This window comes from Triturus cristatus, chromosome 6 (genome assembly GCF_964204655.1).
Source record: "Triturus cristatus chromosome 6, aTriCri1.1, whole genome shotgun sequence".
Classification (NCBI taxonomy): Eukaryota; Metazoa; Chordata; class Amphibia; order Caudata; family Salamandridae; genus Triturus; species Triturus cristatus.
Genome location: NC_140589.1, coordinates 18,722,049 through 18,738,626, shown reverse-complemented (window position 1 = coordinate 18,738,626; position 16,578 = coordinate 18,722,049). Strand labels below are relative to the sequence as shown.

The following is a 16,578-nucleotide window of genomic DNA, read 5'->3' as shown; positions in this document are numbered from 1 at the left end:
CTGCTAGCCAACGGGCTAGTGATCGCGAAGGAGCCTCGAACGGTCGCACTTGAAGTTGGCCCACGGGTCACTCGTGGAGTGGAGGCCAACAATCTTCGGTGCAGGAGGAGCTCAAGCCTGGGGCTTCTCGGATCCCAAAGCACAACTTCAAGGATGACCAGGAAGATAGTGTTGCTGCAAAAGTTCACGGTGTCCAGGGGTCACGGTTCCACGTCACCCACAATAGCCACGGGCCTCAGCTTTGCTGTGGACTCAGGGTAGCCTCGGGGAAGTCTGGAAATCCACCTCTGGGGATGCAGAGGCTTCGGCGTCTGGCGGGAGCTTCGGAATTGCAGACTGGTCTGTTGCTTCTTTGGTGCCTGCCAAGCAAGGGGAGTCACTCCTTGACCCCAAGGAAGATTTCTTCCGTCTTCTAGTTGTGATAGAAAGTCGAAGGTCCAGGATATATGTTGCAGAGGTTCGTCCAGGGTAATCTAAAGTCCTAGGGACTGGATTCCTATACTTATACTAAGTTTAGGGGATGGACTAACTCTAAGGCTCCACCTATGGGTGGGCCTGGGGTCGGGGTGGTTACACCCCTTACCTTTTGTCCAGTTGCGCGCCAGAGCAGGGGCTGAGTGCCCCTGCAACCGGTTTGAACTGGGCTATGCACAGGGACACCTTGTGTGCCCCAGGCAGTGTCTCAAAAGCATTCTCTGAATGCACCCACCCTGCCCCAATACACATCTGCCTGTCTGGGGAGGTGTTTACACCTCCCTGTGACAGGAAACCTATTGTCCAGGCCTCCCCTGCCGGAGTTTCCCTCAGCAGCAGGAGGCCAGACCCGAGTCTGTGGCATCCATTTTGTGATGCCAGGGCTTTGGAAAGTTTTAACCGGGTTTAGCCAGTGTGAACATGTCTCTCCCTCTAGAAGGGTGGAATGCTACCCCCCGCCACCAGGACTGGCGGGGGGGAGGGCGGTTAGTATTCCAAAGCGTTTTGGACACCAAACATGACATGTTTAGATGCAGCCATTCCAAAGTTAGCATTTACCGCAAGGTTATAATGCACTTATGAGTATATGGTATGGCTGTATCACAGAACAGCCATAAGGAAGTGTTTCTGAATGCTGCAGAGGGGCTGAGCTCATGCTTGGGCACCCTTTCACATAAAACCAAGTACTCTGCCTTCAGGATTGTCAAGACCTGCCATAGGAGTGGCTTATAGGTTTATATGTGTCTGTATAAGGTAGTGATATAGGTAGCCTATACCACTGTAAGGGGTGCAAGCACACCCTTACCCAGGCTGCAGTAGCAGACCTGTGGTGTCATTTTGGAGTGCTTCCCAGGGGTGGCATAATACATGCTGCTGCCCCTGGTAGGCCTCTGAGGTACCTATGCCCTAGGTACATAGTATACCATATACTAGGGGCTTATAAGGCACTCCAGAATCCAATTAGATATGTACCTAATGTACATGCAAACCATTTCAGAGAGGAAGCAGCTTGGATGTGGTCCTGATTAGCAGGGCCACAGTCAGACTAAGGTCGAAAAACAGTGAAACACCAGCAAAAAGTGGGGGTACCCATGTGAAGCAGATCCTACTTTCCTACACTGACGAGGATGATGCTCACTTGTCGATGATGCTCACCTGTCCTTCAAAATTAAGGGTCAATGAGACCCAACCTCTGCGCACTATAACAAATGGTATATATACCTGAACAATAATGTTTTGTTATCATCACAATATTATTGTTTTTCTTTACATCTCAAAAACACTAAATCCACTGGAGACTCAAAAGTTAGTCCAGTATATTTACACATAGACATTCAATTTTAATTCAGAGAATGTCCATAGATTCAACGTTTCATTCCAACTCCGAGAGGTGTATGAATAGTTCGTAAATTATCTTGCTGCCCAATGCATTTCGAGCCTGAGGTGGCTCTTCTTCAGGGGCCAATTCTAAAACATAAACGAAAGAATATGCTATACAGGAGTAGTACTAACATCATTAGTATCAAAGCAGCATTATTATAATACATAGAAAATGATTATGGATCGTAGATATCTTTTAAGAACGACATTAAAGTTGATAGAAAACCCTCCACCTGAGTGTGGCTATTGGCGTACATACGCATGAAAGAGAAGGTATTGCCACTCATGCCTTTATTATCACATTGGAGGATTACACTGGGTGTTTTGAAATAGTTATTTTAAACTCGGGATGCGACCTTATATGATTTAGTAATTTTTTCGAACTCGAGATAAACAACACACTAAGAGCAGCGTCACACTCAGGTGGAGGGTTTCTATCAACTTTAATGTCGTTCTTAAAAGATATCTACAATCCATAATCATTTTCTATGTATTATAATAATGCTGCTTTGATACTAATGATGTTAGTACTACTCCTGTATAGCATATTCTTTTGTTTATGTTTTAGAATTGGCCCCTGAAGAAGAGCCACCTCAGGCTCGAAATGCATTGGGCAGCAAGATAATTTACGAACTATTCATACACCTCTCGGAGTTGGAATGAAACGTTGAATTTATGGACATTCTCTGAATTAAAATTGAATGTATATGTGTAAATATACTGGACTAACTTTTGAGTCTCCAGTGGATTTAGTGTTTGTAAAGAAAAACAATAATATTGTGATAACAAAACTTTATTGTTCAGGTATATATACCATTTGTTATAGTGCGCAGAGGTTGGGTCTCATTGACCCTTAATTTTGTTGTGCATCACCGGCATTATCGACTGTTTTTTGCCTCCCCTGCAGCACGCATTGTTTTACATAGTATAAATTTACACTCTGAAAGAAAATAAGTTGAGTTAGTTCTAATAGTGTGTGCCTCTCCTAACAAAAGTTGACAGCTCACCTGTCCTTGCCACTCGGTACGCTGAGGAGGATGATGCTCACCTGTCGATGATGCTCACCTGTCGATGATGCTCACCTTTCCTTGCCACTCGGTGACGCTGACGAGGATGTTGCTCACCTGTCGATGATGCTCACCTGTCGATGATGCCACCTGTCCTTGCCACTCGGTAACGCTGACGAGGATGATGCCACCTGTCCTTGCCACTCGGTAACGCTGACGAGGATGATGCTCACCTGTCGATGATGCTCACCTGTCCTTGCCACTCGGTGACGCTGACGAGGATGATGCTCACCTGTCCTTGCCACTCGGTGACGCTGACGAGGATGATGCTCACCTGTCCTTGCCACTCGGTGACGCTGACGAGGATGATGCTCACCTGTCGATGATGCTCACCTGTCCTTGTCACTCGGTGACGCTGACGAGGATGATGCTCACCTGTCGATGATGCTCACCTGTCCTTGCCACTCGGTGACGCTGATGAGGATGATGCTCCCCTGTCGATGATGCTCACCTGTCGATGATGCTCACCTGTCCTTGCCACTCGTTGACGCTGACGAGGATGATGCTCACCTGTCGATGATGCTCACCTGTCCTTGCCACTCGGTGACGCTGACGAGGATGATGCTTTCAGGAAGCTGCTCGTCAGACACGAGGATCTGGTTGAGCTGATCGTACACAGACTTTCGAGGGACCTAAACACACAAACAAGAGGGACGGTGAACTTGTGATCTGGGAAGGACACCCGCCATGCCCTCTCTGTACCCCCTCAGCATGGACCTGCTATACAGACAGCGCTGGTGATGTGCAAACTCTGCCACTTAAGAGCTGAAGATGGGACGCGTTGATTAGCTGAATGGATGAGTGCAGTGCCAGCCAGTGTCATTAAAGGGACCACTTGGGCTCCCTCGGGTAGTGTCCTCTCCTTGAGAGGTCTGAGGAGTCAGGAGCAGAACAGGCTGGAGCAGGATTCGTTGGGCACATACCTGCAGTGAGGTCAATCTCTAGGGTTATGGAGAGTGGAGAGGGGCTTTCCAGCAGGACACTGTGGCAAGAAGCTGATCCAGAGGCAACAAACCTGACTATTTTGGCGGGAATCAGGCGAGCTTTCACTTTCCAAGCTGCTCCCTCGATCACTCTGCATTTTGGACGTGTGACGGTCCTTCATGGACGTACTCCGAGGCCGGCGGAGCTGCTTGTACTCCATTTTGCTGTAAACAAAGGGTGGGGTCAGAGATAGAATCAGCCCTGCATGCAGAATCGAGACCCAAAGAAAGCCCAGAGCTGCTGACGGCAAGGTGCTGGACGAGCCCAAAACATGCATACCATCCATGTACAAAAAATGATTTGATAAGTATGTTAAGGGGTGCTGTGCTCAACACTACCTCAAGCAGTCGCCAGGACTACACACATGGTACATCATACTGAGAGCAATTTCACACCAGCATTAATGACCCAAAGAGAACCTAAGGGGAGTTAGAGGGAAGATTTAAGGATACGAACAGTCGGGGCAAACGGCAAACACTAATGGGAAGTACACAGAAACATTTGCAAGAATCATCAAATACATATTACAATACCTCTGAAAAAAGAAAGTTTTTTTATGGAATTGAAATTATTATTTTCTAAATCCGGTTAATACAAAAGCTGTGTGACAGTAGAAGACAGGGCTCACAAAGCATCTTTCTGATCACTGAGTGATGAGAGAGTCAGGTTAACAACATGGCCTTGTTACCTTATTCGAGTCAGCCGGTGCTGAGGCCAATATGTGAACTACAGTCGGAATTGAATGATAAACATCAAGTCAACATCTGGACCTACTAGCCTTGTCTCTAGACAGCACAGCTGGACAGATCTAAGATATTAAGGTGAGCATGTCTATTCTCAGTTCGGACCCCTACGCTAATCCCTTTTCCTTTGCGCAGCAGCTAACCTGGCTGAATCTTACAGCACTTATGATAGGACTCTGTCCAGAGAGGGGGTGTGCTGCTTGCTGCCTCTCTTAAGTTGTTCCTTTTAATGACACCCCCACTGGCCTTGAGGACTTGAAGCATCTGATAGCGCCTTGAGACCCTCGCGGGTGTGTAGTGCTCTTTACAAATGCCATGATTGATTGATTGATTGATTGATTGATTGATGAGGACATCGCTATCCCGGCCATCCTCAGCAGCAGTGTTGACCTCTGGCTGCTGCTGGCACACAGATCCTTCCTCCCAGCTAGCACACAGATCCTTCCTCCCAGCTGACACACAGATCCTCCCGCCCAGCTGGCACACAGATCCTTCCTCCCAACTTGCTGGCACACAGATCCTTCCTCCCAGCTGGCACACAGATCCTTCCTCCCAGCTTGCTGGCACACAGATCCTTCCTCCCAGCTGGCACACAGATCCTTCCTCCCAGCTGGCACACCGATCCTTCCTCCCAGTTGGCACACAGATCCTCCCTCCCAGCTGGCACACAGATCCTTCCTCCCAGCTGGCACATAGATCCTTCCTCCCAGCTGGCACACAGATCCTTCCTCCCAGCTGGCACACAGATCCTTCCTCCCAGCTTGCTGGCACACAGATCCTTCCTCCCAGCTGGCACACAGATCCTTCCTCCCAGCTGGCACACAGATCCTTCCTCCCAGCTGGCAGAGTTTCTTTATTAAATCCCACAGAGCCATGTGTTAAGGAAGCCCCAAACACTCCAGTTCTGAGACTGCAAACATCAAGAGCAGTGTTGTGGTGTTATGAATGTGTAATGTTGTGTGGTCGCCCCGAAAGTAGACTATGGCCAAGCATTGTAGTGGTGCACTGTCTGCAGCATAAAGCTTACAAGCACAGCTCTGAGAGTAGACATGCGTACTGCATCAATCCGCATGCCACCCGCCAGTCACTGGTATCATTTTGTGTGACTTGCCTCACTTTCATCCTTCCAGGGGTCCATAATCTGGACGTCATTGTAAACCGTATGTTTTAACCATCAGCCTTTTGCAGCAAATGCTACACAAAATAAGTCAGTGACTATTCAGCATTTTTTCTTGGTGCCTATGACAACGTACTATTTACTAGACGATACATCATAGGAGAACAAGTTTCTTTCCTTCGGTAACGGTGTATCTGGTAGAGACATATGTTAGTTGTAGATTCCTTATCTTAGAATTTCCCCCAAGCGTTAGAATTCATCCGGAGATTTTTTCTTCAGCAATACCCCTACGTGTCACCGGTCGGCTCCGCGGCCATCACCGGCGTCGTGGGCACCGAGATGACGTCACAGGACCTACACAGACACCATCCATCGCTCTGACATCAGTTCTTAACACAACGTTCCACGCCAGAAACACAGAGCCATGAAAGACAATGACCACTGGTGCGTCAAAACTACGGCTTTTTAGGAGAGTCCCTATCCCTAGAAATCAGTTTGCAGAGCAGGGAGGATGGGCGGGGCAGTGAGGAATCTACACCTAACATATGTCTACCAGATACATCATTATCGAAGATAACTAACTTGTTCATCTGATAGAGACTGTTAGTTGTAGATTCCTTACCTTAGAATAAATACTGCACTCTATAAATCCTATGCATACATACATACATACTCCAGCAATACCATCCCCACAGGAGGAGCTGCGAACCAAGATCAAACCAGAAAGTCCTGGAGAACCGAACGGGTAAAGTACCCTCCCTTCGGAGTTGACTATCCAGGCAGTAGTGTCTAGTAACTGTGTGCAGGGATGGGGGGAGGAGCTAGCCGACCTGAGAGATGGCCGCATTGTGAGCGAGCTCCTCTCGGACGCCAAGAAATACGCCAAATAATATGCACACAAGGAGCATAGTACCGAGTCGGATTGTATGCCGGACACCTCCGGCCTTTCCATCATACCGCTCCGTGGCCCTGAAATCTCCTGCTGCCAAAAAAAGAAACAAGTCGAAACTGGGGCCTGGAGGAGAGAAAGTGAAAGCTGAGCACGCACGCCAGCGAAATCGAGCAGCCGACGGGCCTGGTGGAAAGTAATGTCGCTAGCGACCTGAAGCGACTGCCAGCTGCAGCGGAGACCCCGCGGCCCCTGAGGAGCGGAGTTGGTGCCATTGGCGGTGGCGAGAGAAAGGGAAAGACTATAAGACGTCATCGCACCGTACCGCCGCCATTGCGCATTGGCCTTGTGGCGGTCTTTTTGCAACATCCGTCTGGTGAGTGGCTCGGAGATCGGACACTTCTGCCCAGGGTATACATTGCGGCCCACACACAATACTGCGCAAGAAACTGCAGGGACTGGGACTCACAAAGACCTTATTTAATGAGCTGGCCTAGTTAATCAGAATATTCCCACATGGACTGTTTTTTCACCCCAGGAGTAGAGTAGCGCGTGTGGTAAACGGCTGCTGGAGACGCTCTGATCTCACGATTGTGAGCTGGCTAGGAAAAAAGCGGGGCACTATACACCTCCACAAATGGGCCAACCAGCAGCCAGGTCATAACTGCAGACCTGAGGTTGGGTGCTTTACGAAGAGCTGTTGGGCCGCATTGAAGTACACGACTGTTGGCAAATCACCTCCTGCCTGAAGGCGAGTACCCCTGCAATATCGGATATAAAACGCCAATGGCTAGGTCGGGGTGATCTTCATCGCTGAGTAGACTGCCTCTACTGATCGCGAGACAAGAGGTGTTTAAGGTCCGTGCCTGCGTCCATTGGGTAACCATCTTGGATTCGGCCCGCAGTGGGAGATGACACCCCATACCGTAGAGAATTGCGGCCACGTGACCAGTGTCGAGGCTGAAGACAAATAGAGCACACTGAGCGCAAATAGCACACGGAAGTCAAAATATGGGCAAACCAGACAGGAACCAGCCCAAGCTCAATTTCGATCAGTCAAAAAAGGCAACAGAAACCAACACCGAAGAGCAACAGGCATTGACGTAGGCGATGGCACCTGCCAGCAATATCACAAGCGGCGATGTGCAGACCATGTTTTCCTCTATCCAAGCTGCCCTCACAAATATCGATGGGAAGATCGACTCCCTCATGTACAAGATGGACCGTATGTCTGAACGCATGGACCGCCATACGGAGAGAATAGATATGGCTGAACTCCGAATATCTGAAACTGAAGATACTCATAACCAACTGGAAACCAAACAGACAAAGATGGATAAACAACTGGCAGCGTTAACGGCGAAAGCAGAAGATTTAGAGGCGAGATCCCGCAGAAATAACATACGCTTGCTGGCCGTAAAAGAAAAAACAAATGCAGGTCCCATGGGGCGGTATGTAGAACAGCTGCTGATCACTCTAATGGGCAGGGGAAACTTCTCTGATGTCTTCATAGTGGAAAGAGCACACAGATCCTTAGCCCCATCACCACCGCCAGGCGCTCAGCCGAGGCCCATTATTGCCAAGCTATTGAATTACAGGGACCGAGATGCGGCCCTCAGAAAGGCTCGCGAGCTGGGGGCTCTGAAACATGAGGGAATGGAGATCTCGTTGTATCCCGACTTCACGCCAACAGTCCAAGAGGCGAGGAAGAAATTTGATCCGGCAAAAAGGAAGCTACGGGACCTAAATATCAAGTACGCAATGTTGTAACCCACCAGACTCAAAGTTATAGAAAATGGAAAATCCAAAATCTACAATGAACCTAAAGACATTCTGAAGTACCTTCAGCAGAAAGGTTCGCAGAGTGAAAGAAGAAGATCCCAACGAGAGCGGCAAGAGAACCAAGCAGATACATCAGACGTGGAGTGATAAACATGTCCCCATGAATGAAACTGATGCTGTTCTCTTAATAGAAACTTTGAGACATCCTCAAGTACTCAGATAAATGTTGGACATATGGGATACTTAAATGCTGTTATAACAGAGTGGGTACATGCGACCTGAACTTCTGAAACAGACTGATTTTGTAGGTATCAGTGCATTGTCTGAAGAGGCAGGGGTTACTGGCGGAAACACACTTAATTGTAAAGGGCCGTGTGTCGAGATAGCGGAGATTGTTGACTGCTGCATATGCACCAGTATTGGTCCCGAACATGCTGGTGACGCTGCATATTAGCCTCCGGCAGCTGTCATCACTGACGCAAGTGATGCTCTATATTACTGTCAATAATATAGCCGGTTGCTCCGACGTGCATTAGAATTGCATAATGGCGTCCCCCTTGTAACTATTGCAGGGGATCTGAGCTGGGCACCTCCCGCCCTCTAGTGCGTACCACACCGCTAAGTTAGTTTTCTTTTCCATTCTTGGGAGGGGGGTGGCTGCGGGTAAAGGGGACGTAACATGTTTTCTGGGGTTGTCTCCACTGATAAAGAGTATGCTTGAGGGGGAGGGGGGGGGGGGGGGGGGGGCAAACAGAAAATCCCGTCCAGCTGTAGAGATGCAGATACATGGGTATATGGCAATTTAGGTTTTTACAGACACCAGCAATTAGTTGATGGCAACAGGAAGAGACATGGCTAACACTCTGAAGCATTATAGAACGTTAACGACCTGGATGGTTCACAGACTTCATAATCCACAGAAAATACGCAAAGACCTAGCTTACCTCGACAGACATAAAGTAGATATCGCCTGTATACAGGAAACACATTTGACAGATATCAGAGAACATAAGATAGGTGCTAGATGGGCTACATACAAGCTGGCATCCTCCTACTCCTCTTACACCAGATGTTGGTCAAGCGGAATATCCCATTCACACTTATTAAATCTATCAAAGACAACCAGGGTCGGTATGTTATAGTACAGGGAAACTTCGGGGGCACTGCTCTTACAATTGTCACTGTATATGGCCCCAATACTGATAACCCGATTTTTTATACACACATTTGGACACAACTACGTGATCTACAACCTGCAGCCGTTATATGGGGCGGGGATTTTAACACATGCTTATAGCCTGCGCTAGATAGATCGACTGGTAATGATAGATAGACAAACAATCAGCTAAGGCCCTCAGGGAGGGAATGGAAGAATGGAACTTGGTCGATATATGGAGACTAAGACACCCAGGCCGCAAGGAAGGAACTTGTCTGTCACTAACACACCATCCATAGTCCAGAATTGACTACTGGCTTTTAACACAGGACGTGTGCATGTGGACCACTACAGTTGAACATTTACCCAAAACATTGTCAAATGATGCCCCGGTACGCCTCACATTAGCTATCCCCACACACACACTCCAAGACAATTTTAAGGAGACTACAACAAAATGCTCTTCTGTACCAGGTATTCCGTAGTGAATTGAATCAGGCTATCATGGACTACTTCGATCATAATTCTGGTTCGGATAGCAGCGCAAAAGTACTATGGGAGGCCTTTAAGGTCACTATCAGGGGGCACTGCATTAGCAAACACGCAGGCATACTACATGATATTCAACAACAGCTAAGGATGAAGGAAGCAGATATTAGAAGACTTGAAGAGGAATACACTACAACTCAAAATAATATCACACTGGCCGAAATCAGACGACCAACAGATACATATCACAAGTTTGAGGATGACGAGATAAAATATATCTCGTGTAAATAAGCAGCCAGATGCTATGGGGAGGGTGGGAGACCTGGTCACGTGTTAACATACAAAATCAAACCTGCACATACCAAAACGTACATAACTCAGCTCAACACTGAGCATCGTCAGACATTATATGACCCTCCTGCTATATTAGACTGCTTTACCAAATACTATGCCAGCTTATATACCACGCTGTCGACGGCATCCACATCTGAAATAAAGGAGTATCTGGATGACATAGCACTGGCATGGTTATCTAACGCACACCGTGAGTACTTCTGCCACATATTACGAAGGACAAAATCAGAGAAGCAATTAATTTTCTCCCAAATACCACAGCTCTGGGCCTTGATGGACTCCCAGGAGAGTTCTATAAATAATTTCGGGATCTATTAATTCTCCATTTAGCAGAAATGTATGAAGAAGCATATGAGGAAGGCACACTCCCAGCATCCCTATGGGAAGCACTTTTGATAGCACTCCCTAAATCGGATAAGGATTTAACTAGATGCGACTCTTATAGGCCGTTATCCTTAATTAATATAGACGCTAAAATATGAGCCAAAATTATAGCAACACGAATACAACCGCTCTTGTGCAATCTAGTATTGCCAGATCAAGCAGACTTTATGCCGACACGGTCTACTACACATAACATACGTACAATATTCGCACTATACCATCATTTAGACCCAGACACGCCACCAGCCGCGGCCCTACTGGACGCGGCGAAGGCTTTATGATTCGGTGGAATGGGTCTTCATGTTTACAGTGCCGCGCAGGATGCGGTTTCCTGAGCCATTTTTGCAATGGATATCACTGTTGTACACCACCCTAAGGCGCGGGTCAGAATAAATGGGTTGACGTCAGACCCAATTGATGTAACACGGGGTACTAGACAGGGCTGTCCACTGTCACCAATTCTCTTTGCATTAATCTTGGAACCCTTAGCTTGCAAAGTTCGATAAAAGCACTACAGGTCAGCCCTACAATTTGGTCTCCGGCTCATCGGCATATCCCTATATGCAGATGACATGGTCCTATATACAAGCCATCGCGACACTAACTTAAATACACTAATCAGAGAATATATTAGATTTGAACACCACTCAGGACTCCGCATTAATTGGGATAAATCAGTGGTTATCCCCCTTATGGCCGCAACCCCACAACCAAATTTAGAATGCCCCCTGAAATGGCAGACGGATCCGGTAAAATACCTCAGTATATGGATACACCGCAACCCAGACACAGTAATTAGGGAAAACTATGGTAGAGCTTTGACAAAACTTGAAGACCAGGTAGATAAGTGAATCAAAATGCCCCTCTCCTTAGCAGACAGAATAGCACTGCAGAAAATGATAGTACTGCCTAGGTTCCTATATTTGTTTTGGAATATACCAATATGGCTAACGCAGGCATTATTTACCAGATTAAGGTCAATCTTACAGCGATTAACATGGGCAGGAAAACAAGCCAGAAGTAGCTGGAAAATCATAACACAACCATATCACCAAGGGGGATTTGGGGCGCCAGACCTCCAGCTATACTTTATTGTGTGCAAGTACAACATGCATACTATTGGACGAGACCTCATGCACATATTCCACACATAGCAGTAGAACACGACAGTGTGTACCCCTCGCCACTGACGGCATTTATAATGAACCCAAAGAGATTTACGCCGTGGGAAACAATACAAACGGTCTACTGCACCTCTTGGGCATGGCACACACTGGCACATAGAGCACGCAATTCCTGATATACGCTAAGGCGCTTCCAATGGCTCGGCACCCCAAACTCACAGTGACTCAGAAAAAAAAAATCAACATTGCTAGTGGAAATGGGGCTGAACACTATGGGAGATATATTCCTGTAGGAAAGTAGGATCTGCTTCTTATGGTTACCCCCACTTTTTGCTGATGTAACACTGTTTTTCGACTTTACTCTGGTTGGGGCCCTGCTATTCAAGACCCCAGCCTAGCTGCTTCCTCTCTAAATTGATTCCTAGTACCTTAGGTACACAACAGATTGGATTCTGAGGTGCCCTTATAAGTCCCCAGTATATGGTATACTATGTACCCAGGGCAGAGGTACCCCAGAGGCCTACCAGGGGCTGCAGCATGTATGATGCCACCCGTGGAAAGCCCTCCAAAAGGACACCACAGGTCTGCTACTGCAGCATGAGTAAGGTGGTGCATGCACCCCTTAGAGATATAGTTTCACTATATCTCACCTATCACTGCACATATAAACTGAACAGTCACCCCTATGGCAGAACTTATCAATCCTGAAGGCAGGGTGCTTGGTTTTGTGTGAGAGGGTGCCCATGCATCAGTAGAGCCCCTCTGCAGCCTTCGGAATCTCTTCTCCGGGGTGGTCTGCGATGCAGCCTGACCATATACTCTTATGTGCATTATAACCAAATGGTAAATGCTAACTTGGGACTGGCTGCACGGAAACATGTCGTGTTTGGTGTCAAACACCTTGGAATCATACCCCCACTCCAGTAACTGGTGTGGGAGTATGGTCCGACCCTTCTAGAGGTAGAGACATGACAGCACCGGTATACTCGGTACCAGCTTAAAAGAGCCCTGGCATCACAAAATGGATGCTGCAGCCACAGACACAGGTCTGGCCTCCTGCTGCTGACTGAAACTCCGGCAGGGGAGGCCTGGACAACATGTTTCCTGTCACAGGGAGGTGTTACCATCTCCCAGACAGCCCTTAGTGGATTAGGGCTGGTCGGGAGCACTCCAGGAGTGCTTTGAAGTCCTGCACTGGGTGCACATTTGGTGTCCCTGTGCATAGTCCAGCTCAAACCGGTTGCAGGGGCTACCAGCCCTTACTATGGCACGAAACTGGACAAAGGAAATGGGTGTAGCCACCCCTCTTTCCAAACCCTCCCACAGGTGGGTCCCCTGAGTTAGTCCAACCCCTTCCTTGGGTATAAAGAAGGAAACTCTGTAACCAGAACTTTTGATATTCCTGGCCGAAACTCTGAAACTGAATCCTGGACCTTCGACGATCTGTTCAACGCCAGATGACTGAAGAATCTCCCTTGGGGTAAAGGAGTTACTCCCCTGCTTGGAGGGCACCAAAGACGCATCTGTAAGGTCTGCATCCCCGAAGCTCCCGCCGTACGCCGACTTTGCCACACCTGAGGTGGATTTCCAGACTTCTCAGAGGCCGAACCATGTCCCCAGCAAATGTGAGACCCGTAGCCCTCGTGGGTACCGTGGTATCGGAACCCCTGGTCACTGTGCACATTTGCTAGTGCAATAGCTTCTCGACGTCCCTTGAGGCTGTGCATTGGGTTATTTGTAGCCCAGACCCCGAGCATTGAATCCACCGAAGATTGCTGGCCTGCTCACTTCGAGTGACCCGTGGGCCGCCATTTTGTGATTCCTCTCGAGGTCCCTTCGCGATCCCTGATCCGTCGACTTGTGGGTCCCTGAGAAGGGTAACTTTTCTTTGATTGTGCTTCCCTGGTTGCTCCAGGCGTGCCCTGACTCTCCATCGCTTGGGGAGTCCCCAGGACATTGCTGGTTTGCACCGAAGCATCTTTCTCCTTTCTACGTGGGTTGCTGTTGCCAAGGCTTGTTGTGTCCAATCCGGGCACCGACGCCGCAGCACTCAACATCCTTCGTGGGACAGCTCGAATCCAGCTCCTGGTCATCCTCAACGCCTCCTGGTCCTTGTGGCATAAGAGTCAAGCTTCACCTCTTTCACCTGAAACACCCGACATTGGTGGGCATTCGTCTATCGTTCCCCTGGTCACTGGCAAGTGACCCAGTCTCTGTCCCCTCTGCTTCAGGTTCTACACATCTCCGATCCAGGCTTGGATCTCTTCGGACACTTCGCATCTTTCCAGCAGCAGCACTTCTTCGCCAGCTCCCATTGAAAACAACGACGCGACGCGACACCATTTGACACCTATGCACCCAGCTTCCCTGGGTGAGGTAACTCGAGTACTCCGGTGCTCCTGTGGGCGTTGACCCTAGAACTGTCTAAGTCCAAGAGGGTTTGGTCCTAGTCCATTTCTAAGTGTCCTTTAACTCTACAAATCTAACCGCGACTTTCCCCATAGAAGCTAACGGGAGCTTGCTGCTGTGTTCTCACACTGCACATGGCCCCCGTGGGTCCCCTGTGTCACTACCTTTGGTGGTTCCTTGGGGTCCAAGCGACTCTACAGGCTCTAGGCCTTGTGTCTAGTTAAGTCGTAGTTCTTATACGACTTTCTTAGTATATGGTTTGGTCCGCCCCAGGGCCTAACGTGTATTTGTGCTACTTTACTGTAATATTTGAAGTTTAACTTATGTGCTTTTGCCTCTAGCCTCATAAAGAGACGAGAGGGGTGTGTTCAGTAATAAATACATACATTTTATATATATACCGGGTGTGGTCTCCTTTCATTTAGCCACTCAAGAGATTATAGACTGGTAAAACAAGCTGCTTTACATTCCTTCAAGACTTAGCCTGAAGGCTGCTCTCCATAGCTACCATTAGGATAGCTTTCGATAAAGGTTGTCTTTAACCTATCATCAATAAGGGGTTGTTTGGACTGGTGCAAGGTGCCCACTATAACTAGTGGACAGCATATACCAGGCCAACTTCTCACAGTTCCCACACAATTACTTCATTTCATTAGAGGACCCATCACTTTGTGCACACCAATCGCCACTAAAGAAGTTTGCTTATCTGCGATTACGCATGGCAATTAGGGAACTATATGAATCATTTCCAGACGAACCCACACAACTAAATGCATTACAAATACACTTGACAGCACCTACACGTAAAAATGTAGTATCGCGCCTCTACAATGCAGCACAAGAGTAACAGTCAAGAGAACCAAACACTGCAGCTCACAGGTGGGAAATAGCCATTGGCGAACCAACAGACGAACAAGATTGGCAATATAGATGCACACAACTCCGGCTCCTAACATCAAACTGTAACTTACGTATCATTCACTTTAAGTTCTTGCACCAAATTTACTACACCCCGGTCAAGTTACACAAGTTACATAGCCTCCAACAGCTACTGACGTGGCAATTGTTCTGCCCATTGAGTCGCTGGTATCCTGTCCACATTGTATGGTGAATTTGGCTGCGTTCTCCCGCCTGCCACTGCTTGAGAGAGAACGGTCCGGGCCTCCTCCGGGCACTGAGGCAGCACCTGCGCTACCATATCCCAGATAGTATGGAGTAGCGGCACAAGAGGCATGCGGTATTCACCGACCGCAATGCCAAGCTGGAGGAAAAGAACATTCTCTTCCCAAGCTGGTCCTGCTCCTTGGATTCCCTATCTGGGGAGCAGAAGAGAATGCACCTTTAGATGAAAAGGCTTGGACTACCAAGCACTCAAGGGAGGGGTGTTTGGGCAGGAACGCTGGGTCACCCGGAGTGGGGCAGTGGCGTCGGGCAAACGTCCTATCCACAAGAGCCCCTGTGCTGGGCTTGGACCAAGTGCCCAGGAGGCGGTCCATGAGGGCTTCATTGAACGCCAAAAAGGGGTTCCGAAGAGGAAGGTGCAGGCTGAAGCACCTCCGTCAGGAGGTTAGTCCTGACTGCCACCATAGGGAGCTCGAGGCTGAGGGCCTCGGCTGCCCTCCTCACCACAGCATAGGAAGCCCCCTCCTGGGTAACGACGGTAGGAGAAAGCAGGCCAGTGACAGGGAAAGTGCCAAGATAACTGGCATCACCCCGGTCCATTCTCCAATCCAGTTCCTCAAGCTGGTCAGTTAAGGGCTCCAGAGGTCCATCCCAGTACTCTTCCTTACCGTCTGGCCCAAAGGGAATGCCAGGAATAAACACAGGGACGAAAGTCCCTTCCGGTGTTGGAATAAATGGTGATCGACGTTGGACCGGCTCCGTGTCCACTTCGGGATGAGGATGGGGTCGGCGCTGACCGGGGGCACGGTAGACGCCGGAAAAGTCATCGTAGGGATTGACGTCGAGAAAGGTCGAGTGAGATCAACCGCCATCGATCCGGATCCAGGCCTGACTCTGTCCAAAGGCACGCCGGCTGAGCCAGGCTGCCCAAATATGAAGTACAAGGCCTCACAGAACTTCTGAATTTGGGCAGGAGACATACTGACTCCTGGAAAGGGAGGGAGGTGCAGAGCCGTGTCAGTAGTAAGCTCCAGAGAGGGAGCCCTCAAGCAGCGACGCTCGGGATCCTGAATCACGTCGCCCGACCGACAAGGAGAAGTCGAA

At 48.7% G+C, this 16,578-nt stretch overlaps 1 protein-coding gene across 3 annotated transcripts in view; it reads right to left on the bottom strand.

Moving 5' to 3' along the window:
- LOC146813651 (phosphofurin acidic cluster sorting protein 2-like) overlaps nt 1-16,578 on the bottom strand; it is a 1,059,532-nt gene that overhangs the window by 248,784 nt on the left and 794,170 nt on the right. For all 3 annotated transcript variants that reach the window (XM_085610139.1, XM_085610140.1, XM_085610141.1), the window contains 2 exons: nt 3,937-4,069; nt 3,449-3,553 (listed from right to left, as the gene is read on the bottom strand). In XM_085610139.1, coding sequence (XP_085466265.1) covers nt 3,449-3,553; nt 3,937-4,069 — 238 coding nt within the window. The remainder of the gene's footprint in view (nt 1-3,448; nt 3,554-3,936; nt 4,070-16,578) is intronic.